Source organism: Mytilinidion resinicola (assembly GCF_010093595.1).
Source record: "Mytilinidion resinicola strain CBS 304.34 unplaced genomic scaffold BDZ99scaffold_1, whole genome shotgun sequence".
Taxonomy (NCBI): Eukaryota; Fungi; Ascomycota; class Dothideomycetes; order Mytilinidiales; family Mytilinidiaceae; genus Mytilinidion; species Mytilinidion resinicola.
In genome coordinates, this window is record NW_022985437.1 from 2808381 (window position 1) to 2835172 (window position 26792).

Consider the following 26792-nt stretch of genomic DNA (forward strand, 5'->3'; position numbering starts at 1 on the left):
CGTTACCGCTCCATGGGTCTTTCACATCCACTTCAGTTCCTGCTACCACCACCTCAACCACACACTACTCACCACATCACACAATCCGTATACAATCACTTCTCTCAGCCACTTTTCAGCGTCCTCCGCACTGCCTTCTTTCACAAAATCTATACCCTCTTGTTATAGCTACAAGCATGAAAGACGTTAATGCGGGTCTTGCAAAGGCCAATCCAGACCCAGAGCTGCCCGTTTCGCCTTTACAACCTCCATCAAGGTGTCCGATCCTGGGTGTTCCGGCAGAGCTCATCGATATGATTGCCCAACACCTTCCACGCAACTCCTTTCTCGCCCTTTGACAGACTTGCAAGGACTTGATGCAAAAGACAGATTATCATCTGACTCGGAGACATCTCAAGGAAAAGCGTGTCGTCCTTGCAAAGAACTCTCGTGCCGGACTACACTCTCTCGTCAATTTCTGCAGCTATCCTTCATACGCCGATCGCACGGAAAAGGTGGTAATCGGTCTTGAAGCATACTTTCTTGCATTAGCCACCGATCAGCCCGATCGAGTGCTTGTTCGAGCTCCCGAGTCCAGCCCACAAAGGGACCGCCAGCGTATCGCAGACATCGGCCTCGTATTGGCTTCGCTAGAGGCTATGCCGGCTCTTAATACCGTCGAACTCGTCTACGCACCGGCTGGCACTTCGAATACGTCTGAGAGCTCTAGCGAGCCGTTGCTTAGTGCGTCTGAGCAAGAATCGTACTTTGACATGTTTTGCAAAGGTCTCGTGGCGGTAGGAAAAACCATACCGCACCTCCATGATCTCGCCAAGCTCTTCAACGTCCCCTTCCCCGCACTGTCCGCTCTGGTCAAGGATCGGACTTCCTATCACCACGAGAAACGCTGGGCTCCTCGACACAACCCCTGCTTCAAGTCTCTATGCACGCTGAAGATCCACGTTGACCCGGACATGCTGTACCGAGATTGGTTCTACGATTTCGGTCTCTGCGATCTTCTCATCAAGTCTGCCCCGGCGCTAGACACACTTGACGTCAACGGGAGCCGCCTCGAGTACGAGCATGACGACGCGAATCGCCCGCTTTGGCAAGTGTCGGTCCGGTTAGATGTCGGCCCTTACTGTTTGACATCGGTGACGCTTCGCAATGTGCAAATCATGGCTTACCACGCGCCTTTTGGCGGGATCCGGACAAGGACGCTGCGGCAGCTCACGCTCGAGGGTGTCATGGTTGTGGGAGGGCCTAAAGCGGCTTTCAACATAATAGTGCGACTTAAAGGTCTGACTCGGTTAATTGTACGCGCCGTGTTCGATTTGCGTCCGATTGATGGAGCTTTCCCGTGGGCCTTTGGGACTCTGACCGAGGAGATGGAGCTGATGGACTTCTTCTTTTTGGGCGCGCGAGGCTTTGAAGAGGCTCGCGAGATGTGGCGCAACGGGGAGGTGAAGGTGTCGGACATCCCTGGCTCGGAGCAGAATAGGGACTTGATCGGGTGGAAGTTCGAGGGTGGGGACGTAGCGGCCGGTGCGAGGTTTTTAGCAGAGAATGGTAGAGTACTGCAGCAGTAGGAAACACATATGGCAGCATTGCTGGCACTCAGGGTTTCCGGCCTACGTGCCTAGCCAATTACAACTTCTACAGAGAGGGGTTGGGGTACGGTGGCCTACCCTGCCTACCGCTGCCTACTGCTGCCTCTAATTAGTACTTATGCCTACGCTCCCTATGTAGTATATAGTCTGCTCGTACGGCTTCACAAATCAAACAGAGTTCACGTCAATTTGCAACCTAAGTCTGGCAGAGCAGGGCGTGGGAAGGGTATCTTTAATTCGACCCAAGTAGTGGGCTACTCTATTTTCATGAACAACTCAAAGTCTTAGACACGGTCGGAGGCTCTTGCAAATTCCAACCTTTGTGCAGTATTGTTGATCGGTGCTACTCACAATGATACTAGCTATGATAGAGCTCTAATAGTGAGGCCTTGGCAACAGCTATCGAGAGTAAGGTATTCATGGTAAACTTCAGTTAATCCTAGACGTAGATGTCATATATAGTCCCTATTAGAGTGCGAATATACAGTGCTAGAACATAAGTCTGGGAGTAAGGACATACAACTACTTGAAGACTATCTTGGAAGCGAGACACCACTGTCAGGAATAGCCCGGTAGCTAGGAAGCTAGCCAGTCAAAATATAAATCAGATTCTACTGCCATGATACTGATATCGCGACTATAGGGGAAGACTCCCCCTTCTTCCTCCTCTTTCCCCTTATACTTGCCCAATCCTTTAAACTCGCCCCCAAAAAAGGATGCCCGCCTGCACCGCCTGCTCCTCGAATTTCCACCCCTTCAGATCTCCATTTTCATGCCCCTCCATGTCTTTCGCCTCGATCTTCCGCCGTTCCCCGCATTAAACATTCATCTGTTTATCCATCACGGAGCAAGGAGCTGTAGGTCGTGTACGTGATGTATTGGACGATGATGATAGAGAAGAGAGAGAGGTCTGAGGAAGGTGAGGTTATATACAAGAGGTGCTGTGCGCCTGCCGTAGCTCTCACCCCTAATCCCTAACAGGGTCAACGCATACAATGCCTTGTCATGAACGCCTTGTCATGAGACCTCTTAATACGTTGTTATTGCTGTCGCGGTGAGAATTAGCCGGTCTCATGACTGAGCGCCTGCTGGCTAGCTGGGCCACTTGTAACGGTGGCATGAAAAGATGAAGAATGACCCTACGCAATTATATATTCAGGTGCACGTGTTTATAACATAGTACCATGAGATTAATTGTTCGTTGTTTATAGGGCGTTGGTTCCTAGCGCTCTAAACTTCATTGAATGCTGTTGAGGGAAGTATCGAGCGGTGGATCACACAATTTTGAAGCGTAGCGTATGGTTGATAAGGCGATAGAGCTTGAGACATGCTAACACAGGTTGATCGGCAGCAATATTATGGAGTCGGGGACGGTAAAAGGTTGGTGTGAGAAGTTAATGTTCATTGCAAAGTTCTTAGACTGGATGGCCCAGGGGCGTGCTGTTTGAAGCCGGTGCGAGTTGTGGTGGAGGTGCTCCATAGAGGTACCTTACGGCATGCCAGCGCCGAGGCTGACAAATGAAGATATCCATCCGTGGTCGGAACCACGTGACTTGTGGTCGGCTAAATCCTTGTCGTGGCGAAGCTTATCCCCATAACGACAGTACCGCTATGGTTTGTAGAAATCTATTATGCACCTTAGATAATGAGAACTCATGGTCCTTTGTGAGAGTCTACGAAAGGGGCTTTTTATAGCATATCAGTGGAATTCCATTCACACGCATTTAGTACTACTTGGAGTACTCCGGTGGGTCTTTAAAAATCATGAAAGCCTGTAAAGATCGATGCAGTGAAAAATTAGGCTACCTTTATATCAGCTCATTGCCTAGCAGGTGGGCCACCCTTGACGGTATTTCGTGGCTTGCAATGGTCCTTTGTCACATGGTAGAGATGCAGAGTAGCTTCATGATTAAGCTCCAAGTCTATAGCATGAGGCTCCTCTGGTCACTTTACTCATTTACAATTCGCATACCGTGGTAACCCTGCCTCAATTTCCTCTATAAGGACCCATATCATTCATACGACTATGCAACCTAAGGCCACCACCCTCGCGCTTGAGCCAACAGAAACGTTGCTCCTGGACCCGCAGCCTCATGTTCGAACTTCCAACCTACTACATCACGACTCCGCTCTGGTTCGGTAACTCCGGCGTGCTCCGTACACTGCCACTTCGTTAAAGCTATCTCCTCTGGGGTAACGGGTAATTTGGGAATGCCCGATACTCCGAATGAGCGTCCGGAGGAACTCGCGCAATTCCTCAATTGATTCATCATCGTCGAAGATGATGGGGAAGCCTACGACTACGAAAGGAGCGCGAACGAAAAGGTAATCAAGCTCTTTGCATTCCGTGATTGTCTGTAGAATATCGCTTGAGTTACCTAGGACGACGCCTTCTAGGGTGATCTTGCGCAGAGTACTCTTGCATCGGCGTAGGAGTTCCGATACGGCTGTCGGGTGGAATCGAAGGTACCTCAACGTGAGCGAAGTAAGGTGGTTCGACGCGAAGAACTGCGCACGCGGAGACCAGCAGCCATGCACTGTGTAAGAGAAGGAATGCCGAAAGTGCTCACAGTCACAGTCTAGGTTGATCGACTCCAGCTTGGGCGCAGAGCGGAATACGTGGTTCCAAAAACTCCAAACGTTAGGCTCCTAGCTATTGTAAAGCGAGATTGGGCTTGCTCGGAAATGTATCTCACGAAGAGAATGAAGCGAATGGGGGAGGAGGGGATTGAAGTCTTCTTCTTCCACGACTGGCAGCATTCCGAGACGTTGACCAAGTGATAGGAGGCTCTGAAAGGGCTGGACAGGCTGATTGGGAGGCACGTTTGGCTTCGCGTCAAGGGTAAGTCCTAGAAGCGCCTTGCTGAGCATAGTCAGATGAACGCATCGTCCTGCTGTTGCAGATTGCTTGCATCGAAAGCAGCGCTCTTTGTTCATGAATCGGGCCGCGGCGCGATCATCAAAAAGCGGAGGCCGATCAAGTAGGTCCTTAGTCTTACGCGTTTCGTCGGTGATTTCAACGACTTCAAGCGCCGGCAATGTGGCAAGGGAAGCGATGAAAAGGCCAAAGTCTACGGTCCTGCTATCCACAACCAAGACGCCAAGGTCTAGGGTGCAATCGTGGAAGCATAGCTCTGGACATAAGGTCCCGCACTCGCGACCAAGCGACTGGCGTGCTTTAAGGACGACCAATGTGTTCAGGTTTCCACCTTCAACAACAACTTTATGAACACGCTTTGCGAAGCTAGGTTGGCTGGCGATTTCGACGAGGGAGTGTAATCCTGCACGAGAGCCACCTAGCGCAAGTCGCTTCTCCTGAACGTGGCGCCGCTCAAAGTGGTAGGTTGTCTTCTCTTTCATGTCTTTGCAGGTAGCCCGAAGGTCTAGGAAGCTGTTACGCGGGAGGTATTGAGCAATAATGTCAACAAGCTCGCCAGGGCAGTCGAGGAGCCCTGTTGGAGGGCTGAATGACTTGGGAGGCAGCGTGCCGCGCTTATTGACCTCGAACGAGCTTGGGGTTTGCATTGCTTCGAAGATCTCCCTGAGCTCTTGGAGGATTGACTTCGTCGTAGCTAGGCTTCGGGGCTGCTTTGGTGCAGGTTCTCCTCTATCCTTTGGCATGTCAATCACGCTGTAAGGGAGTCTGGATCACCAGTCATGGGCGGAGGGCTAGGGGTTGGGACAGTCAAATAGCTTCGATATCCCATTCCAGCCTTTTGCGGTGGACGAGGCCAGTAATACGACGCTGGTGGATTTGAGCGTACAGGCATAGCCGGACGCGCTCGCCAGTCTGGGGGAGGTTGCATGCTACGCGGAAGCACTTAGCGCGTCCAGTGTTGGGAATTCTTATGGGCTCTTCCGCTCCTGTAGATACTTTAGGGTATTGGTTTTTGGTGTCCGGGGAGAAGTCTTCCGACATCCTCTTCAAATCTCCGGTGATAGTTTCTTTGATATTTCCAAGCGCAACGCTGGCCGGAGGGGTGAGGGGAGGTTGGCCGGTATTAAGAGGATCGAGACGTTGTGGGTGTGCCATGGTGCGGTGTTGATGATTCGGGGTGGTGGGACTTATGGAAAGAGGAATGAGTTCGGGCGGAGGACGGCGGAGCTTCTGTATAGAAGCACTGGCTGGAGGTCAGCCTGGTGAATGATACCAATGATGTGATCTCGATAAGGCTTAGTGTTGGTGCAGAAATGATGCACCCGGTAGGCGATTCACCCCGTAGGCCGCGGTAGTGAATGCGGCGGATTAGATGAAATCCAAAATCTGCGGTGTACACCAATATATCAACGTACGATCTCCATGCTACAACACCCTCTCTCTATCAATCACCTTGTCCCTGCCACACCCTGAACCTTCGGTACAAACCAAGTCTCCAGCACACACAAACACCTTCCCATACTCGGAACCTTCGCCGCACACCCTTGCCTCACTACACAAAATTTCCTGGTCACTTATAGTTATCCAACCGCAGCCGTTCCCTGGCTACAAGCCGTTTCGCTGTAGGCCACTACATTATGGCACTCGACATTGCGGGCAGGAGAAAGCGAAAGCTGGAGGATTGCAATGTATCCAAATTGACGGATATCCTGAGCGGTTCGACATCCCCGAGGAAGCGAATGAAGGCTGAAAAGGAAGCAGCAGAGCAAAAGATGGAATGCCATGGAGGCGCTGGACTACTCAACTGCCCTGGCGAAATTATCGATCATATCGCCCAATTCCTACCGCGAAACAGCTTCCTCGCTCTTCGAGTCACCTGCACAGACCTACAACAGAAGACGAACTACCACTTCACGCGACGTCATCTTAAAGAGAAGCACTTTGTGCTGAACTTCGACAAGTCACGTGCAGGCCTAATCGCACTCGTCGAACTCGCCAGCAATGCCTCCTTTGCGAAACGTGTCCAAAAGGTGGTCATTGGCATGTCCTTCAGCTGCGCTCCGTGCGCGGTCTACCGCAGCACTCCTGGTTCTTATCGATACAATACTGGAAACTTGGACTGGCCGGCGTATTTTGTTGACCCTCCACCGCAACAATGGGGAAACGAGGGTGATCTCGCCGTCGCTCTGAGTATATTGTTCGCGTCCTTGGCCGCACTGCCTGCTCTGGAAGTTGTCGAGCTGGTTGATGCGCCTTACCACGCAGAGGGCACCCTCCTCCGTGCCAGAGACTCCATTCCGCCCCGACATGCGAAGCCATTCGTCGACCTGTCGTGGTGCAACCGTTGCAAGAAGCCTTCGATCTTTGGCCAATGCATCCACAAGACCATTCTCTGCAGAGCCGTGGCACATATGACAGAATTCAAAGTAGATATACTTGACGACACACATGCGCTTGGACTCTCGAGTCTCGTGCAAGATATCACTGCCGCCTGGCCTGGCCACAACGGCAGGCGCCTTCAGCTACGCTCACTACGCAAGATCTACTCTTGCGGTGAGAACGACTCGTTGTATCGATACGATCGCTATTACTGGAGCCTGTGGCAGGATCTCATCAAGTACTCGCCGCAGCTGAACGACCTCAGCCTAAATGGAAGCACCATCCCAGCTTCCAACACGTGTGTCGAATGCTGGTCCCTAGCCCACATCCCGTCCGGCATGTTGACTTCGTTGTCCCTTCATGGCCTCAACATCTGCCCAGACAGGTTATCCGCCTTATTCGAAGCAAAAGCCGCCTCGCTACACTACGTCAGCTTAGATGGCGTTATGCTCACTCGAACAGCTCTTACATATAGATCAGTTGACATGACTTTCGTCCTCAAAGTACTGGCGCGATACGGGAAGAAATTGGAGTACATTTTCGTTCGCGCGATCTTCAACAGGAAGAACGTACCTTACGTCTTCGGCAACGAGGAGTCAGCTAATAAGCTACGAGCCTATCTCTTTCATGAAAACGAATATACCAGGGATGGCAATATCTCTGTTTGGCGCTTTAATAGGCCTGACATGCCTGGTACGGATATCTTGCGAGACACAAATGGCTGGCAGTTCGAGGGGGAAGAGGTGCAGGCGGGGCTCGTTTTCCTGCATGAGAATGGTCGACTGGCCCCTAGGAATTGGTTTTAGTTGGGCGCAGGTTTGAGCGGAAAGATACTTGATTTAAGGCCCCCTCGGACGATTGAAGAACGTGAGCGAGTGATCTCATATCGCTGAAGGCATGGATTAGGTAGAAAGCCAAAGATTTGCTTAACACTTAGTTACTACTAAACTATGGACGAAGAGACTTCGAAAAACTGAAATTCTGGGGAAAAAACATCCCTTTTGACACCTCCGAGTTGACCGACGAATTTGTCATCCCCTAAAGAGCCTCCCTACGCTGACTTGATATCGGGAGTTTCTCTATACTCCGACGCTTTTTCGACGAGCGGCTGCTTGCCTGATGTCATCTCAAAAGGCAGGTTGTGTTTGTTTGATACAATCTTGACATGTCTTTTGAAGTCAGGGAAGCCTGTCACAAGCTCCCTAAATTCCTTTGTCTTGACAAACTCCTCTAGATCAAGAAGCACGAGCTCACTGATTGCACGACCCACCGTGTCGTGAGGGGATGCGGCCGGCGCCTGAGAGTAGTATAAACGGATAACTGCGCCAAGAGCGACATGGAACTCTTCCTCTTTGCCTGGCTGAAGAATCTCATTTCCGTGTTTCTTAGCGTTTTTGACCGCTATCGTGAAATGTTTGCTGCAAGCAGATTGAAGATCTCTTACTTGACATTTCGTTGCCGCGATGGCTGTGTTCATGTACTGGTGGAATCCGTATGTATCGCCCTCCTCTTTAGGAGTTTCGGGGCCCTTCGGCTCGTATGTGCCACTATAGAGGAACCGCAGTACCTCTTCGAAATCATCCTTTCGTATGTTCCGTATGCTGAGAACCGTCATCTGATCTTCGACAGTCTTGTTCACTAGAACTCCCCGAATAGGATCCACGCCCAAGATTTGTTCAGAATTATTCTGCGGCATATGATTGGCATATAGGTTAATCCAGGTGCTGATAGTATTTTCAGTTTGATCAGTCTGTGCTTTCGGATCATGCGCCCGTTTCTCGAAGAATTGCCTGATGTCCTGGAGAGCTCGCTCTGAGACGTGTAGGGTAGATTCAATGTAGGGCCCCTAGAATGAACGTAAGCTTAACTTTACTCTAAATAAGCAAAGATACAAATACCCGGATCATGCCTTTGGCGTAACGATTTTCTTCTCGAGCGAAGAGCAGCTCCCGGAGGACGAGCGACTGATGCAACATCACACGGTGTGCTGGATACCGAGAGACTACGGCCTCGCCACTGCGATCATAGAGTCGAATTTCGACGTCAGAGAGATCGACTTTGTTGTAGTATCTGTTGAGTATCAGCGTCGTGAGAGTTCTCAGAAAATGGCGGTATTCGGTTTAACGGTTCGACTTACAACGCCATGGATTTCTTGATAGCCTGAATTTCCTCCTGGCGATGCTGATGCTGAGTATGCAGCATGTCTTTCAGCAGATCACTCTCCAGCTCCCTTTTTGCCCCTTTTGAAACGGTTGAGTCTTCCACGTCTCTATCGATCTCCCGTTGTTGCCGCTTTGCCCCACGTTGCATCTCTAAGGGCGACCCTTCTCGCTTTTGGGAGCTCATATTCTAGAGTTAGTGTTTTCAGGATTGAAAAGCCTTTCAAGCTAGTAGAGGTGAGTGTGTGTTGAAATTGAGAGCTTTGTGATGTGAATGAAACCTTTGAGCACGGCGCCCATGTCAAGCTTATTTCTGAACTTATCAGTTTGCGTGTTGCAGCGATATAGAAAGATTCAGATGCGTGAACGATCTGGAAGGCATTAGAGGTCACTGCCATGTTCTTGATATCTAGCGTTTTGTAGTATCTGAACCTTGATTGGCCTTTCTCGCAGAGGTGGATGTGGAACCTACGATGCGGCAGCATGTCTAGCGCCAACGTATAACTTCGAGAGATTTGAGAGACCCCTTTGAGCTTTGGCCATTCCATTCGTGTAATATCACTTGCTTCAAACTTCACAGTTCTAAGCCCTCTTTCCGACAACAACCCATTTTCAACGTCAGATATGTTCTATCTCATATTTTACATGCGAATAGTAATTTTTGGAGGTCTGAAGAAGATGAACTCAAAGCTGAACTGAAATAAGTGGTTCCAAATCGCAGCTGGGGGACGAGCCAAGAATTCGCCGCCAAGATTGAAATTTTGGTGAACATTCCTCAGGCAGTTCGCTATCGTACGACCTTTCTATAGAGTTCGCCCGATTGCACTATAATCTCAGATTTCCAATCTCTTCATCGCCACACCACCGCAGTCCACAACACGCAGCCTGTCTCCACATTCTTTGTCATGGAGTTTGCGGAGAAGGCAAGGCCAGCTCTCAACGACCAGTAGGTTCCAGATTTCGCTCAAAAGGCCCCAAGCGCAGGGAGAACGATCTTGAAGGAAACTTACCTCACTGGCCCATAGGAACACTACCGACGCCGACAAGTCTATCGTAACCCTCCGCCTCCATCATTCCCACGAAGTCTTCACCTACTCCGCGAATCGTTCTTCTCTGTGCGCCGAGTCTAAGTGGTTTCGCACTACGCTTTCCGAAAGATTCAACATAAGTCCACCGAACTCCCCTACCCGAGTGGAACCCCAGAAATTCACCGAAATCTAGCTTCCTGAGTCGCTCGAATTCTACAACCTCCCCAAACCCGCGTTCGAACAAATTGTCGCCTTCTTCTCAACTGGAGTTTATGACCCTCACCCCTACGACAGTGGCAATGAAGACCCGGTCGCTTTTATCCTGAAGCTCCACTTTCAACTCTACCACCTAGCGCGAGTTTATCAAGTTCCCGAGCTCGAGCGCCTGGCCTTCGAATCCTTCAAACAGGCTGTGGCTGCCCCGACATCCACTCCAGCTCGTCCCTATCACACGGCGCTTGCGGCTGCCATTCGTTGTCACTATGAATATGTTGCGACTCAAGATACTATGGGCGATCTGATGGTAAATATTGGGATGGATAGCTCGAACGGGTTCGTTCAAAGCGAAGAGTTCAGAAGGCTCATAGATGAGGTTTCGAAGTATGCGGAGGCGGTTCAGAAGAATTTGGAGATGCGGTATTGTACCTTCTACGGGTACAACTGCCCGATGTGAAGGAAATTTGGGAGTTGGGGTTGGACGGGGTATTGGCAGCTTCGAGGTGTTGAATGTTTTCTCTTAAGCACGTGCAAGTAAAAGTCAATTGAGGATCCAATAAGACCTATTTCATTGGTGGTACTACGGCGGGCTACTCGAATGCACTAGTGTCAGAGATTGCAGCTGGTCGACTCCAAGGTAGCCAGCATGAAGAAAATTACGAGGACATGTCTGCTATGCTAGCCATCTTGAAATCGATGATCGGGATAGCTCTTGGTTGGGTGTTTGTAATGTAGAGGTCAAACTTGGAAGAAGATTGGGCTTGGAGGTCTCCATAATTTGCATCACACGGTGAATTAAAGCATCTGAACTGGTTGACCAGCCCCAGCCACCTTACGCCAGGTGACTGGACGCTTAATTACCGTAGCTATTTATTTACTTCCCGAGCCTCTGAGCTTCCGAAACCCAACTTTCAACAACTCCGCACATCATAACCACCACTATGGCTGTCAAAAGCAGAACCACGTAAGTCAGGGGCTCGTATGATAAATCCTACCCTCTCTCTCTCACTGTACTCATGTCGTTCCCAGCTACTTCAACGACCCTCGACTCTTAGATATCACGCTCCGCCTGCAAGGCAAACATGGGCAGATGGACTTTCATGCACACAAGATCAACCTCTCTCTCGAGAATCTAGCTGGTTCAAGGCCAAAATCCTCGAGACGGTATGTCACCACCCCCTCAAAAATCCGACATCGAAGTTGATAAGCGCCTTTTGAAGGACACAAATTCAAGTGCCACCGTCATTGATCTCTACGGCGACACGTCCGGTATCTTCGAAACAATCCTACGATGCATCTACCACTTAGGACAGGACTATACCCCCTATCTCACCTATTCCGCGAACGAACATCCCTTCTCCCACCTCTCCACCTGGTCGGAATCGTTAAGACAGCCGAGAAGTATGGAGTTGCGCCGCTTCAATTGCAGGCCGTTCAAGCATTCGAGACCGCCGCTAGCGCTCTTTTAAACACGATCAAGGACGCAAAAGAAAGCGATTGGGAGAGCTGCGACAACATGCGTAGGTTCTGGAGCTTGGTTCACGATGCCTACAAGAGCAAGATGGGAAGGACTCAGAGCTTGGTATGGTCCTGGCTAGAGTCATTCTTCTTGCGAGTTTGACTAGGACTGCTCAATTTAAAGAGTGCGGCCGTGCGTTCCCAGTCTTTGCGGTACGTGTTCTGGTGCAAGCAGCCCGTAGAAAGCTATTCAAGACACGAGATGAATAGTTTTCTGGCACAGTTTATATAAAAGAGATTGCCTCATTTCACCGAATCGACGGTGTAGACACACCTAAGTATCGATAGCGGGATGCGGCGACGGAAGATGACTCGCCTCAATATGCTCTGTGTCAAAGATCGCCCATATGGCCTAGCTTGATGCAACTTCATATTGTATGATCGAGGATATTGTGTGTAACCGCTTTTTTACCTATCTGAATATATATCAATGGATCGTTGTAAAAGACCGACACTCCTTCAAAGATGAATCCCTATGTATACATTATTTCCGTAGAGACGGCTATATATTACCTGGGCTACGCAGCGAGTCGGTAGGTGCGGACATGGGCTTGTCCTGGAGTGCGAGTATTAGAAGAGACGAGGGGCATGCAGAGGTGTTAATTCTTCCTGGGAAGCTCTTCAGCTGAAACGATCCTCACGCATTTGCTCTTCGTTATTTTACTAGCTGAACATCTGGTAATGGTGTAGCATTGCAAGAGCATTCTCGCTGTATTCAAACTATCGTTGATTCAACTTTCAACTCTAGAGACAGATAGTGCAGACAATAGGTTAAGACAGAGGTCTCTGATGTGTACATTAATTTGGGCTCAAGGTCATATGAGATTGTCTAGCTTAACTGTATCAGACGCGACACATGCTACATTTTGCCATTGTTTCACCGAAGATATATCTCAATTGAGTCAAAGAGTTTGTACCCAATGACAAATAAATAGTGTAGTTTAGTAGTAGATTCCCATGATTTCGAAAAGGGTCGTATAAGGATGTGTTTCTACATCAAACAATAGCGCAAGACCGAGTGCCATGTGTCTTCGACTGTTCGCAGAAAACAAGGGTTTGATCAGGCAGCATTTCAAAATTCACCATAGCTTAAGTAGAGTGCCAAGACTTACGCGAAAAGTGACCTCAATTTCAGCTTTGGCAATCGTCCTCACTCATTTTCTCCCCGGCATCCTCGACACCCAGACGCCGAACAGTCACAATGGCGGGCGCGTTCCCGTGAGTTCCCTCCACCACAAGCTCTGCGCCTACATGAGAACATACGACTGACCCGCTACAGTTTCTACGGTCGGGCTGAACTTTCGGACTTACTGCTTCGTCTCCATGCTCCCGGCTCCCCCGTAGAGGAAATCAGGGCGCACAAAATAGTGCTCTGCTTGCACTCCTCTTTGTTAAGAGAATGTCTCATAGAGGTACAGTACATTCCTAACACTGTCCATCTTTTTGGTGGCCTGCATCAACCTACGCAGTATTTATCGTCTAACATGTAGAACAGGAAGGCGTGAGCACCTTGGATGTAGTCGAGCGTGAGCCAAAGGCGTTCAAGGCCATGTTGCAGTTCCTCTACACTTCCAACTATGACTACGAGACCGAAAACCTCGCTGCCGTTAATAATTTCGAGCCGTCTGAAGCCCCCACAAGCCACGTCGTAGCTTTTCACCTCGGAAAGAAATACGGCGTCCCCAGGCTGTGCAAGGCGGCTATTGCTGGTATAGATCAGCTATTCAGCAACTGGAACAAGAGGAAGTCTGTCAACAAAGACAGAGGCAGCCTGAGCATTCCTGTCCGAAAGCGCTGGTGGATTGCGAAGTTGAAGACCACTGTCAGCATTCACTATATGGGCCCGTATGTTTCTGGAGACTACAGCAAATCAGAGATGGGTGTCGCAATTGCGAGGGCGGCCATCTTCCCGCACTGCCTATCGGACGACGACTTGGTTGAGCTCTTCGCACTGTCCCCAATCTTCGCCATCGACGTCGTGCTCGCGCTTAGATATCAAGCGAAGAATGCTGGTCGCCGCGGAGAAATTCTAGGTGATGGAGACGACACTACATGAGCTTGAGGATCAACTTGTGGCGATGGTTGCTCTCGAGTGAAGGACGCCACAAAACAAGCTCCCATTTCACGCTGAGAGACGGTCTTGTATTCTCGGCACGGACGGATAAATTTGGTCAACCATAGAGAATCAAACGAGATGACGGCGTCAGAAACGACTATACTTTTACTGAATGTGTTCATGTGATTGTTATGTACGGCGACTGAGAATTTCTTGACCAATCAGTCTTAATCCCAAAAAATGAAAAGACTTCTGTTCATCTCATAAATGGTAAATAATGGTAAGTACTGGACTTTGTAGTTACAACAGCGAAAAGCGACGACGACCGAAGAGTTGCCAAGGGGCTTTAGCTCAAGCTTATGTTTAAAGGAAAGAGTCAATAGAATGTCTCAGTCGACATCAATTATCAGAACAGAACTTAGCTTTTCCAGCTTTGAGGCACGTGTGAGGCATTAAGAAGAGTTTTTGATTGATAAACAGGCCGTGTAACAGGATCGGGCGGGTTGGTATAGTACCCCGACAGGCTTTGAAAACTCCAAATACGACGTAAAGGTCACCGAAGTGGGAATTAGACTACTTTTTGACCAATTCAAAACATGTTACCCCGGACACTCCTTACGGTGGTGTCGAAAGAGCAAGAGTGAAGTTAGAACAGTGGTATATCCGTGTGTCTGAATTTATGACCTAGCACTGGATCTAGAAGGAAGGCCGAATGAAGGCCTTTACTGTCTGTATTGTCCATCCATTGCCCCTATCACTCAAGCCACATCCACCGGCAACATTGCCGCCCTCCCCAATTCATAGAGCAGTGTTCTATCTCAAAGACCCCCTAGCTCTCCCCTTCTGATCTTTCTAGGGCGAGAATCGCGCCCGAGGTCCGCCAGAATACTTGCCTCGCAGCGGCGATTGAGCTCCTCAGGAGATGGCTTCGTAGCCTTGATGCCCAGCAATACGTCAACAGCAAGAGTGGGCCTCTCCTTCAGCATTTTGTCGAACTGCTGAGACATGACCAGGCCGTCGCAAGCCCATGCCGCGCTCGCGATGACCCGGCCCACGGGTGTATCCGTCGTGGCTGCAGTGACAGTCTCGTAGAACCTCTCGCAGGCTGTCACTATCGCGATCCTCTCATCGAGCCGCTCGAGCTCTTGTTGTGCCGAAGAGAGGTTGGAGGCCTTAGTAGAAGATGCGAGCTTTGCCATGAATTCGGCAAGGGCCTGGACGCTGAAGGCTTGGAGGCTATCGTTCTGGTACTTCTGCGCGAGCTTGTGAATACCAATGTGGGTAACGATGGTCCGAATTTTCTCATCTCCGTTGTGGGCTTCGCGGAGTGCGTAGGAACCTTCGTACATGTGCTGGATCATGGCATTGAAGTAGATCGAGTTTTCTTCGCGGATTTCGGTGACGTCAGAGGTGTTCTGGTCAAGAATATTAGATTTCGGGATTGACATGGCAAGGGGTAAGAGAGACAGCAGGCGTACCTTGAAGACGCCCTTGAACGCCTGTCGGAACCACTGAGACTGTCTGCATAGGATAACGCGGTGGAGTTTGTAGTCGGTGAACAGCGCTCCGGGCACAGCAATCGGGGGATGATGGACGCGGAGGACGAAGTCAGAGAACTCCGCATCCGGAAAGAATCTGCGTGTTTCGATCAGTCCTCATGCTATGAATTCGAACTATAATTGTGGTAAGCGTAAGAACTCACTGTTTGCGATAGTCCAACATAGTATTTGGTCGGTGCTGGGAGCTGGGGTTTGGCGGGGTGTGCGAGTCGTGGAAGTGTTATTCGGCTGTGACGATTATATTTTGACAGGCATGAGCCCTCGTGATCTTACGACTTCGGCGCAACGATTTTCCCTCTCAAACGGACCTAGGGGAACCATCGCTATGCGTTACTACCGGTAGCTCCGATGCCGCAGACCGCCAAGCGATATTTTTACTAGGATTTCCCAATCATTAACCGGCTAACCTTCTGCATATGCAGCATATGGAATAGCTTAGAGGGAAACTTGGTAGGAATGTAAGAGCTCATCCCACCCTCCATTTCTGCTATTAGACTTCATGAGAGATTCGTGAATTATTTAAGATTAATGTGACTATCTTGCCGTGGATATGAGTGGATATATCTTGTATGGCCGTGCTTGAGTTGGACTACTGGTGAATGAAACAAGAAAACCTAGAATGCGTAAGTAAAGTTAGATCATAGGTATGTAGTTATATAGGTCGGATCAAGTTAGCGGAAATGGCAAATCTTCCCTTGCTAGAGCATGCATTTCATTTGAGGATATCAGCAGGAGGCAGTCTCATGTACTCGATAGAGAGCAGAGTTGACTGGCATAGCAGGCCTATAACATCTCTGTTGTACGGCGTAACAGATAAATGACTAAGCATGAGCTTCAAAGAAGTTGCATGAGAAAGAAGGCGCAAATTGCAACCTATGAAGAGACCTAAAAGTAAGGCATCTCTCTTCATAGATAACTGGCCTCCCCAAAGTCCCCACAGCGAAGCCCGCTTTATATCTTCCTCCGTAGCGCGCTTTTAGCCGCGCAGGTCGAACTCGAGCTCTCGCAACCTGTTGTTCTCCGTATAACGTCTGCGTCGTTCGGTATCGCGACGGAGTCGGTCGTCTCGTCGCCGCCATAGCTACGTCGGCTGCGAACATCGGATACTCCTTCAAGAGGCGGTCGAATTCCTCGTTGTCAACGAGTTGCTTGCAAGCCCAGGCTGCGGAAGCCACAGCTTTACCCATACTTGTACCTGAGACTAAGGCGGTGGCGTAATAGCGCTCCACAGCGGCTACTAGCGCCTTCTGCTCTTCTTTTGCATTCTGTTTCTGATAATTATGGAAAATGGTTAAAAGAACTCACTGCGTGCAAAGCGTTGCCATGCTGTTTGCTAGGCACTTGTACTCAGGTTGAAATTGATGTGAACTCTGATTTCTATAGACGTCTAGCTAGTTGTATATATACTAGGGGAAGGAAGGGGGCCACCCCCAGGGTGGCGCGCTAGTAAGTTCAGATGAGCCCTGCACAGCTGAGGCTTCAGCTCGGTTCTCTACAGCTGAGATTTCAGCTGGGTTCTCTACAGCTGATGTTCGGAGAGTAGCTTTCTGGCATATGAGTTGTTGATCCTAGGTTGTAGTGCTGCAACCTGAGTCTTGTGAAGTGGGTGGCGTGCAAGATGTAGAAGAAGCGTGATCATGCACTAGATTAGAGTGGATATATAAACTATAAGAGCACACCGGCGGATCATTTAATCAATAGAATGTACCCCTTTTTAGTAGTTATACACCGCCCTTCTCGATAAACACCCCTCCCCCCCCCAAACCTTTGTCTGATTTTTTAATTAGCTGGAGCGGCTTAGAGCTTTGTCCGGAGCTCTATTTTCACGCGCATCCGCACGTATAGCCTTTTCTATTCACTTAGGCGTAGGCGAGACTGTATATCGGGCTATACTGTGAGGCCGGGCAGCTGGCTTTACCAACAGCGCCACAAAAGAGTGTGAATTGAGACTCGATCTCGATTCCCAACAGCCAGCTACTTGTACGCTCACAGGTATGTCGCCCGCAGGCCCTGACATATACTATACGCAAGGTTATATAGCCTATCCAATTTGTATAGCCATTGCGTAGCCTATCTAATTTATATACCCGTATATACAGGTGCATAAATTAAATAGGATGAAATGTAAATAAAGAGGTTGTATAGCCTTATATACAACCTTATATATAAGCTTACACACAGGCTGCACCGAAAAATAGAGAGATTGCATAGCTGTGCTAGTTTACGTACAGCCTTATGTACGGCCTTATAAAACAGATAGGATGCACGTGCAGAGAGACGTAAGAGTAAAATGCCCGGAGGGCCCCGGCCGGGCCTCCCAGCTAATACAAAGGTAGGAAGGTAATAAAACAACAAGGGTCTAGAGGGTGCGTGTGTTTACTAAGAAGGGGGGTATGTAACTACTGAAAAGGGAGTGTGCAGGTACTAGCGCCCGCTGGTTACATGTGATCGTTGGATTTTACTTCTTGGCCACGTGATCATGAATTGTAGTATCTCCCAAACATAAAGCTGGCCACGGAATCTAGAGGCCTCCCCGTAGATGTCTCTGGACGTGATTAGATGGTAGATGCTCACAGCGCGGTATGTTCTATTCACCTCAAGGTAGCTAATCATGGATTCCCTAAATATCTAACTATTCTCGCTGACACGAAAGAAACTCAATGCTAATGACGACCACCCACAATTGTGAATCAATTGGAAGCCTGAGTAAAGCGATCTTGAAATCAGCGCTCGTCCTCCAAAGGTACTCGAATTGGTCCGAGTGTGCCTATACTATTCGAGTCACCACGGTAGCTTGCCCCTCCACAAAAGCTAACCGCGAACAACAAACTTTTCTTTCCTGATGTTAGACATCCTGTTATATCGTCTACCGCGTTCGTAATCGCGGGCAAGTGAGTTGTCCGCCTTTGCTACTATAGCCACATCCATAGCGAAGGGTCGGATAGTCCTTGAGAAGCCTTTCAAACTTCTCAGTATGGACCAGCTCCTTGCAAGCCCAGAGCACAGAAGTAATAGCTTGACCCATAGTCGTACCGGAAGCTATAGCGGAATCATAGAATCGCTCCACGACACCGACCAGTGCCATGTGAGTAGTTTCTTGATCTTTCCTCGACTTGCTGGGAAAGCCTGGTCGGAGTGTCAAGATGTATTTATTGAAGAGGGCGACACTGAAAGAGTGCAGGCCCGCATTGAAGTACTTCTGGACCATGGTGTAAATACCCATATGGGTGATGAGTATCATGGCCTTGACGTCTTCTTCCGCTTCACTGGTCGCGCAGACCTCGTATGCTTGTTCGTACATGAAGCACATCATGTAATCGAATATGCGAGGGTCGTCGTCGAGGATCTCAATCAGGTTGGTGGAGGCTTCCCAGGAATTTGTTAGAGTCTGGTGAACTGCCTTTGAGCGCCTTCTGGAACCACTCTGACTGTTGGCACTAGATCGATGGGTCTTGTATTCAGTGAACGGCCTATCGGTCGCTGCATCTTCTTCACAAACGCGGATTGTAACATCGGAGAAGGTGTCATCTGGGCAGAAGACCTGAGCGGAGACACTGATAAAGGTCAGTTTTCACGCTTGCGGAAGAATGAACAGGAACGTAGTGAGTGGAGACATTTACGAAGAGAGAGTGGCTGCTATGCTGAGAAGATTTCGTCGTGGTATGAATTTTAGGCGATACGGAGTGTTAGAGTAGACGGACGGTTGACTCTTATGTTCTACCGGGGCTTTTGAACCGTGGGTAGGGCACGTGATTCTAGAACCCTCGTCAGTAATTCACTATTCTGTGCGCATTTGAGGAGCCGCAATATACGCCATACCCGCGAATTGTATAGTCGCGGTGTCAGGCCTCGATACTATTCAATTCCTTATATATAATCTGCTGAATACCCAAGGATGCAATGAAAGAATTTTTCCCAGAGCGTTTGCACAGATATACAAGCAACTACTGCACACTTGATCCTGTCATGTGCTAGATTAAAGGGTGCCAGAAGTCGCCTCGCGATACAATCATGGTGGAAAACCTACCTGAATCGAAGACGAGTGACTTTTGCAACATCGCGAGGTGTTGGGTTTGAGCAATTAGTGAGCGAGACCTCATTGACTACATTCTGGGTACAGCAGATTCGGGCGAACTATATATTCCCTCTCGGAGAATCTTCAATATCTGGCAGCCGTCCACACGCTACTATACTAGCGCATCCTTAGCGCCATTCTTCAGCTTGCATGCGTTACCTTTCAGCTCAACAAGGTTCCTTCTCTCAGCTGGCTTGGCTCCTCCACGCCTATATATACCCATCCTCCTATATAGCAATACACCAGAGTTCTCATCACTTTTCACCAGCTGCCAATATCGACATCGCCATATAATTGCTCAATGAATAGTTCTGTTTGATGGTTTGACAGGTTTGACAGGTTTGATATGATACTCGATTGTCTCCCAGCCGCCTGATTGAAAATCTTAGATCTCGCAAACGCCCTCCAGGTCAAAGGACTAACAAATTTTGCAGAGCACACGATTTCCAGATATTGCATAAGGTAGCAATTTAGTTTACAAGTATCTATTACGACCATACTTGCTATGAGAGCTCTGACTTAGAAAGGATAGCATCGCAATCTAGTTGCCAGTAATTAGAGATACATTTTTCTCGAATTACTCTGTTGGGGCGCAGTCCCTTCGTCGTGGAGAAACCTTATCCTTGGGCTCTGCGGTCTAAGACGATTGGGAATGAGGATGAGCTTAAGCTTCTTAGCATCCGTGCATAGGTAGACTGAAACTCACTGCGCCTGATATTCAGGGGTCCCGTGGGGACCTCCACACTAGCGCCCGCATCTCCACTACTCTCGTGGTCTTTGGAAGGCCGCATGTTCTTCTTCACCTCCAGCAGGACGTCAACAGCGAACGTCGGATACTCATTGATGAGCTCATCGAATCGTTCCCGGTCCACTAAAGTGCTCTGCCAGGCCGCAGCCGCAATCGCGCGTCCCATCTTCGTATTCGTCGTCAAGGCTGTCTCGTAGAAACGGTCCACCGCGCGCGCCAGAGCGCTGCACTGCTGCTCCACGAACTGCTTGTTCACAGAGGTGCGGACTCCAGGATAGCTAGGTCTGATGGTCAAGGCGGCCTCCGTGAATTGCTTCGCGCTGAAAGCTTGGAGATCGTCATTGAGGTACTTTTGAGCCATGTTGTAGACGTCGATGTGTGTATCCAAGGTCATGGTCTTGAGGTCCTGCTTGGAAATGGAGGGACCAATCTTGGCGCTGGCCTCTTCGACAGTGCGGAGTTTGTAATGGCGTTCGTACATGAACTGGAGCATGCAGTTGAAGACGGAGGGTTCGTCTTCGTGGATATCGATGACTTGAGTAGACGCCTCCTTTATAAACGTTAGAGCCTCCCCGGCAAAGCGAGCGGAAAGACATCGCCGTACCAGAAATCTGCCTTTGAGGGCCCGGTCGAACCATTTTGACTGCTGGCAGAGAATAACACGGTGCGCTTTGTATTCGTCGAAGGCGCCATCGGATTCTCTGCCTGGGTAATGAACGCGCAGAGTGACGTCGGAGAAACCGTCATCTGGGGAGAACCTACTGATTACACGAGATTAACCTTGGGCGAGGCAGGAATAGAGCGCGATAAGACAAATAGAGACTCACCGCTCGTGGATGATCTCCGCCATGGCGCACTGCTTGATGTGGTTGTGGGGAGTGTGGAGGATATGAAGGAGCGACGTGGTTCAGCTGTTGAAAGCCTATAGATGTGTTTCGCCAGCCGACTTGTGAAGTCGTTTGTAGTATTTCCAGGGCTTTCCCTCTCTTCATTCACCAATTTATATCACCCGCGGGGTTTATTTTCGCTACGTCATGATCACGAGTATCGTTGTTAGAGTAAAGTGGTTTGTCTGACTTTCTCCAACAACATTTTCTATGGCCAGATAGATAGTCATCATTGTATCTATCCAGTCTATTAGCGGACTTCTGGCGTTGTCAAATTGAGATCAATGTCACAGAAGGTCAAGGCTAAATTCGTATGGCAGAACGTGAGCAATTCAAAAGGAACCAAAATCGATTTTCTCATGTAGAATGAAATTCTAGCAGTCTAAAGGAGTCCCCAAACCTCGAACCATCAAATCCGGTTACGACGACATTTTATCAAGCCCTCGGGGGAAAGATCATGACATCTGGGATTGCTATCTGCTCAGAAGTCTTCATCGTCGTTGTCCACGTCGATAATCTCTAGCAGACCTGAACGGAGCATTAGCACCAATTGCGACTAGAACTCATGCGAGTAGGTGGCCCAGAAAGGGGTGCAGAGGTTGCACTTACCGGAATGATACTTGCACTCTCCATCCTTCCTCTCGGCAGTGCGATCGAATTGCTCCTCGCAGTGCTCGCAAACAGCGTTCACAACGAAACCTTGCGCAAGGGGTGGAGCTACTTAAGCGCTTCCGACGACACTGGCAGCCTCCACGGTGCTGCCAATAATGGCACTAATGGGCGGGAGACTGTCGATAGTAAGGCCTTCCTGTGCATCACCCGGACTAGCCTTCCGCTTCTTCGCAGCATTCTTGCCTCCAACGCCATCCACATCAGCACCGCCCTTCCTCTTCCTCGACACCGCAGGCTTCTTTTTCGGCGCAGGTACATCTTCCTCGATATCCGGCTCTGCGTGATATCTAAACCACGCTAACACGTCCTTTGGGATATCTTCGAACGTGCCTTGCGTTCGTGACGGCGTCACGTACTCCCAAATCGGTTCCTCCAATTTGGCTGGCTCAGGCTTCTCTTGCAACAACTTGATCAACGCCCATCGGGCATATTCGTGAGGTATCATACTGATACGACTCTCAAGTGTCACTCGGGAGATCATGAGGCCGGTTGATGTATCATCCGGTGCCTGGAACGGGTCAGGCGAGATTCTCGCGATTGCTCTTTGGTAGTATTGGTAGTCGGATTCTGCTTCTGAGTCGGAGTCGACGTAGTTCGCGACCGATTCCTCTGCGTCGTTCCAAGCTTTGTTGGCGATTGCGATGTCGCGAGCCAGGGATTCGGCATTAATTAGACTCTGAAGCCGGCATTGCGATGACGAATCCGAATGAGTTTTAATATTATTGATGAATGGAGATTGGAGTGGTATCGTTTTGAGGTGACGCGTGTCGGAAATTATGGTAGTAGCCCCTTTACGAGTCAAGGCAAGGGTCTTCACGTGCGCACGTGATTTACTCTTCGTTCTCCTACCATGGAAAGTTGAAAATCACATGTCTCCTGGTAGAAAGAAATGTAAGCCCGCCTCATGACGTTCGTTTCCGTAGGGGCGGTCATTGGAGAATTTACTTGTGACCCCGCCAAGCCTTACCCATCTAGGAAGGTCGGCAGCTCCGCTCGCTTATCGCTGAGCTGAACCTCCTCAGTTTCCTTCGGCCAATCGCTATGACTCCGCACCTTTGACTCAACACCATCGATAAACCGCATACATAAGCCCGCCGAGAAACCCAATTTCTCACCACCAGCGCCAAGATGGAGTCCAACAAATCACCCCCAGAGATTCAGTTCGACAAAAACGGTTCACCGTTTCTACGCCTGCCCGCCCCGCACAACCACATCATCCTCACCCCACCCCGGCCAACAGACGGGCCCGCAATGATTGAGATGCACAACGATCCCGCCATCTACATGACGCTGTTTTCGCCCCCGTTCCCGTTCACCCAGCGAAGCTTTGATGATTTCTACCCCATCATGTCCGGCACAACGCAGAAGGCGTGGGAAGAGTACCAAGAAGTCGTGAAGTGGAGGGAGCAGCGGGATCGAGCCATCGCGGAGGGCAAAGCGGTAGAAGGAAGAGAGAAGTGGGTGAGCGCGGGATTGCCGGTGACGTGTATTCGAGTGGCGAAGGGAGAGCCTACGGGGGAGGAGAAGATGTTGGGGGATTTCACGATCAAGAAGCGTCGATATGTGAGCATCAAGGATCTGGAGGCGAGGGCGGAGCGGAAGGGTGAGAACGATGGATGGCCGGCTGGTGATCCGAGAATCGAGTGGGAGCTTGGTTGTAAGTGCTGCATTATGTTTCTAGCTCGGCTGTTTTGGTCCTTCTCGCGTTCATTTCAATTTTTTGACTTCAAGCGGTCATTCCATCTTTTCATCTAAGTTTTATGCATCCAAAATCTCTCCTAACTATTGATTCCTAACCGATCACTTCAGTCTACCTTTCCCCGACCCTCCACGGCCAAGGTATCATGCCCGCCGTCGTCCGCACTATGACCGAGGCATTCTTCATTCCGTTCATGAACACACACCGCATCAGCGGCGGTTTCTTCATCCACAACCTCGCCAGTAGGAGAGTGTTTGAGAAGAACGGCTATGTGTTCACAGGTGCCTTCCCTAATGTTTTCGAGATGCATGAGAGCAAGGCTGGCATCAAGGGGAAGATGATCGACTTGGGAATCATGGAGTGGACTAGGCCGGAATGATGTTGCTGCTTCTTCGGGTCTTTTCTCCTCCTCCTTGGGTTTCGGTTTAGAGTTTCTTTCCTTTGATTCGCGGCGCATAGGGGGCGGCTGCATCACGTGATTGGGGGCTGTACCTCGTGCCCACGGGCTGATGCATCTAGGCGCTTCGGTAAAGACTCTGAGAATGAAAAGTCCTTTTCTTCCAGTCTCAATTACTCAATTAAACTCCGTTCCTCGGATTTATAGTTCGACTATTATTGGACGAGAGGTCACGTGCTCCACGCGCTGCCTAGGTACCCCTGAAATGCGCAATCGCGCTAAGCCTTGCACTTATTCAATATTTACGCGTCGTCTCCACCAATCCTCACAACCATCGTCCCTCGATCGATCTACTATCCAATTGCACCTTAACAGTCGCAGCCATGCCCAGAACGAAACAGGCTGCGCGCAGGAGGCCTCCGCCGAAACAGGCTGTGCGCGCGAGACCTTCAGGGGAGCACCTCGATAGCGATACCACAACAGAACCTGAAACCATACACGACGAACAATTCACACCGGACATAGGGTGGGGAGCATTGGCCCACGTGTCGGAAGAAGCGCCTGAAATCCGCTACCTCATCGACGAATACTTTACCGAACACATGCCAAATTTCACTAGGGCGATACCAGAGGATGTGGTGGCGAGGCTGAAGCGCCGTGGGCCGGATATGACGGCGTACCGTGAGCTTTGGAGGAAGGAGATTGATATCGTGAAGAAACGAAGGGGGTGGAATGGGACTAGATGTACTATATTCGATAGCGAAGATGAGGGTGCTGCGGAAGTACGGCTTGCGAAGAAGAGGAAGTCGGATAATGTGGATGATTATGGAACTGTGGAGTCTATCGAGCTCCAGGAGAAGAGATTTCAAGACGCTTTTGCGGCTGGTATGAAGGCGGGGCAGCAGATACTGGTGCAGAGTGCTGTGTGTGAGAATTGCGAGCAGATATTTGATCGCGCGGGGAAGAGAACGGCGAGGGAGTGCAAGTCTCATCCTGGTATGTGTCCATATCCTATACCACACAAGCTTCGGATGGATGCTGACGCATTACTAGGCTCATTGAAGATGAACTCGTACGAGAAATTCTGGATTGACTTTCTACATCGCAACCCATCCTGTGAGAACTTTTCTCCAGAAAAATGTGGTGTCTCGCTCGACAACTATAGGTGGGACTGTTGCAACAAGAAGGGAAAGGCTGCGCCCTGTCGTACAGGATCGCACATCGAGCGAGTTCGCAAGTTCAAGTTTGTTCAGCCAGAATGGAAAGGCCTTTGAAGAAGTCGTCGTCCCGATGCATTTCTCTCGACAAGGGCAAATGGAAGCATCTGAAGCATGGCTAAGCAACTGTACATCCACAAATTCATGACGCGGTCTCAACGAACTGTCCAACATCACGTGCTCGCGCGTTTCCACGCCTCTGAATCGTACAATTCCAACGACGTTAAAGACTAACTAGCACCAAACGGCTTTCTCTCACGCGTCCGGTATTAACAACATCACTCCTCCAACCCGCCAATCTTGCTTGATACCCTGACAACCACCGTGGCCGAAACAATGCCCTGGCGGCCACTGGCCAGACAATCATAAGTTGCGGCAAGCCGGCGGACCTCACGGCATCCATTCGAAAAGCGCTGGGCACTATCGCAAAATTCCAGGCCTTCGTGGCATCCGTCAACTCGGACGATCTGAGCTCGACAAATCCCAGAATACGAGGTACGAGGCAGTCTCTGTACTCCGCTGAACCCGCCTCGCCCGTAATTCGGTCCACATTTGAAGTCACAAAGACTTCGCGCATGCAGCGTAATACAGACACGACTGCTTACCGTGCCTCGCTAGAGAAAGAGCGAGCAAAGTCAAGAAAAAGAAAGTGTGCGGCTAGGGTAGCGGATCATCCTGAAGGTGAGCTACACCGTGCATCTTCGTATCCTACCACAGGTGTGCGAGAACAGCGTAGACAAGCTCTGCATAAGTTGGACCAGTAGGATAAGTACACATCCGCGTTTGCAGCTGGCCTAGAAGCCGGCCAAGGAACATTCATTCTGCAGAAATTGCGAAGAGCAGTTCGATCGCGAGGCAGAGCAGAGGGAGGAGGGGTGTAGATATCACCCCGGTATAGCACATCTACATCTCATACGTGGTAGGCCAGGAGGGCTAACGTGGTAGTATATGCTTTGGAGGTTGATTGGGGCCATGAGTACTGGATCGAGCGTCGTGATGAGTATTGTGACCATTATTCGCCAGAGGGGTATGATGCGACGCTTGTTAAGTAGTTCTAGAACTGCGCTAAAAGAACGGAAGAAGCCGGCGTTGTCATCAAGGGTTTCATGTTGAGCGAGTCAACAAAGTTCGTAGATTCATTCAGCTGAATTTCGTACGAAAAGCGGACGGTGTTGTTGAGGTCTTGGATTCTAGTGTGGTGGGCTTTATATCCCGTTGTAGCTTTCAGCGATGTACCGGGCCCGCCAGACGGGCCTATGAAGCTACCAAAAAGCAAATACAATAGCTTCACGATGGGGTCTTTATTGTCTTGCGAGCTGAATTTCCATGAAAGCAGGACGGCGTTGGAGAGGTCTTGAATTCCGGTGTAGTAAGCTTTACATCCCGTTGTAGCTCTCGGTGCTGCGCTGGGCCACGCCAGACGGGCTTACAAAGCTAGCAAAAGTAAACAATGTAACTCGAAAAGAAAATCTTGGTTTCCTTCAAAGCTGAATTAGTAGAAGAACTGAATGGTGTTGAAGAGGCCTTGGCTTTCGGGTCAGGAAACATCACTTCCTGTTTTGAGTTTTTGAATACCTTGAAGGACTAATGACAGCAGCATAATACTTGCAATATGAACTCGTACAGTGTGAAATTGAGGAAGTCATTGGCGTTCGAGCTAAACTTCGTAATGGAACTGCTTAGTGTTGTCGTGGTTCTAATTTCCATGGTAGGAG

The 26792-nt window shown here is 49.7% G+C and overlaps 12 protein-coding genes across 12 annotated transcripts; 7 read left to right on the plus strand and 5 right to left on the minus strand.

Moving 5' to 3' along the window:
• Window positions 1-356: 356 nt before the first annotated feature.
• BDZ99DRAFT_531059 (uncharacterized protein) lies at window positions 357-1785 on the plus strand (the record flags this gene model as incomplete). Its single annotated transcript, XM_033726427.1, has 1 exon — window positions 357-1785. The coding sequence occupies one exon, from the start codon at window positions 357-359 to the stop codon at window positions 1566-1568; it is 1212 nt and encodes a 403-aa protein (XP_033584763.1). The 3' UTR covers window positions 1569-1785.
• Window positions 1786-4238: 2453 nt separating this feature from the next.
• BDZ99DRAFT_470754 (uncharacterized protein) lies at window positions 4239-5622 on the minus strand (the record flags this gene model as incomplete). The annotated part of the gene is made up of 2 exons (XM_033721648.1): window positions 4239-5232; window positions 5354-5622. 2 exons carry the CDS (start codon window positions 5620-5622, stop codon window positions 4239-4241), a joined length of 1263 nt encoding a protein of 420 aa, XP_033584764.1.
• Window positions 5623-6104: 482 nt separating this feature from the next.
• Window positions 6105-7652, plus strand: BDZ99DRAFT_470755 (uncharacterized protein; the record flags this gene model as incomplete). Its single annotated transcript, XM_033721649.1, has 1 exon — window positions 6105-7652. One exon carries the CDS (start codon window positions 6105-6107, stop codon window positions 7650-7652), a length of 1548 nt encoding a protein of 515 aa, XP_033584765.1.
• Window positions 7653-7897: 245 nt separating this feature from the next.
• Window positions 7898-9192, minus strand: BDZ99DRAFT_514016 (uncharacterized protein; the record flags this gene model as incomplete). The annotated part of the gene is made up of 3 exons (XM_033724774.1): window positions 7898-8692; window positions 8745-8916; window positions 8984-9192. The coding sequence occupies 3 exons, from the start codon at window positions 9190-9192 to the stop codon at window positions 7898-7900; spliced, it is 1176 nt and encodes a 391-aa protein (XP_033584766.1).
• Window positions 9193-9910: 718 nt separating this feature from the next.
• BDZ99DRAFT_514017 (uncharacterized protein) lies at window positions 9911-10706 on the plus strand (the record flags this gene model as incomplete). Its single annotated transcript, XM_033724775.1, has 3 exons — window positions 9911-9951; window positions 10031-10196; window positions 10227-10706. 3 exons carry the CDS (start codon window positions 9911-9913, stop codon window positions 10704-10706), a joined length of 687 nt encoding a protein of 228 aa, XP_033584767.1.
• A 484-nt stretch (window positions 10707-11190) lies between these two features.
• Window positions 11191-12396, plus strand: BDZ99DRAFT_470757 (uncharacterized protein; the record flags this gene model as incomplete). Its single annotated transcript, XM_033721650.1, has 5 exons — window positions 11191-11213; window positions 11279-11413; window positions 11558-11831; window positions 11892-11920; window positions 12264-12396. The coding sequence occupies 5 exons, from the start codon at window positions 11191-11193 to the stop codon at window positions 12394-12396; spliced, it is 594 nt and encodes a 197-aa protein (XP_033584768.1).
• A 572-nt stretch (window positions 12397-12968) lies between these two features.
• Window positions 12969-13823, plus strand: BDZ99DRAFT_514019 (uncharacterized protein; the record flags this gene model as incomplete). Its single annotated transcript, XM_033724776.1, has 3 exons — window positions 12969-12985; window positions 13047-13179; window positions 13263-13823. The coding sequence occupies 3 exons, from the start codon at window positions 12969-12971 to the stop codon at window positions 13821-13823; spliced, it is 711 nt and encodes a 236-aa protein (XP_033584769.1).
• An 818-nt stretch (window positions 13824-14641) lies between these two features.
• On the minus strand, window positions 14642-15577 carry BDZ99DRAFT_531062 (uncharacterized protein; the record flags this gene model as incomplete). The annotated part of the gene is made up of 3 exons (XM_033726428.1): window positions 15526-15577; window positions 15302-15458; window positions 14642-15238 (listed from the first exon to the last, which is right to left on the minus strand). Exons 1-3 carry the CDS (start codon window positions 15543-15545, stop codon window positions 14642-14644), a joined length of 774 nt encoding a protein of 257 aa, XP_033584770.1. The 5' UTR covers window positions 15546-15577.
• A 626-nt stretch (window positions 15578-16203) lies between these two features.
• On the minus strand, window positions 16204-16569 carry BDZ99DRAFT_470760 (uncharacterized protein; the record flags this gene model as incomplete). The annotated part of the gene is made up of 1 exon (XM_033721651.1): window positions 16204-16569. The coding sequence occupies one exon, from the start codon at window positions 16567-16569 to the stop codon at window positions 16204-16206; it is 366 nt and encodes a 121-aa protein (XP_033584771.1).
• A 1630-nt stretch (window positions 16570-18199) lies between these two features.
• BDZ99DRAFT_531064 (uncharacterized protein) lies at window positions 18200-21055 on the minus strand (the record flags this gene model as incomplete). Its single annotated transcript, XM_033726429.1, has 5 exons — window positions 18200-18936; window positions 19084-19137; window positions 19410-19485; window positions 20164-20963; window positions 21033-21055. 5 exons carry the CDS (start codon window positions 21053-21055, stop codon window positions 18249-18251), a joined length of 1641 nt encoding a protein of 546 aa, XP_033584772.1. The 3' UTR covers window positions 18200-18248.
• A 1837-nt stretch (window positions 21056-22892) lies between these two features.
• On the plus strand, window positions 22893-23842 carry BDZ99DRAFT_373962 (uncharacterized protein; the record flags this gene model as incomplete). Its single annotated transcript, XM_033714898.1, has 3 exons — window positions 22893-23153; window positions 23196-23421; window positions 23574-23842. 3 exons carry the CDS (start codon window positions 22893-22895, stop codon window positions 23840-23842), a joined length of 756 nt encoding a protein of 251 aa, XP_033584773.1.
• Window positions 23843-24155: 313 nt separating this feature from the next.
• Window positions 24156-25217, plus strand: BDZ99DRAFT_24239 (uncharacterized protein). Its single transcript, XM_033713606.1, has 2 exons — window positions 24156-24856; window positions 24914-25217. The coding sequence occupies exons 1-2, from the start codon at window positions 24244-24246 to the stop codon at window positions 25132-25134; spliced, it is 834 nt and encodes a 277-aa protein (XP_033584774.1). The 5' UTR covers window positions 24156-24243; the 3' UTR covers window positions 25135-25217.
• The last annotated feature ends 1575 nt before the right edge of the window (window positions 25218-26792 follow it).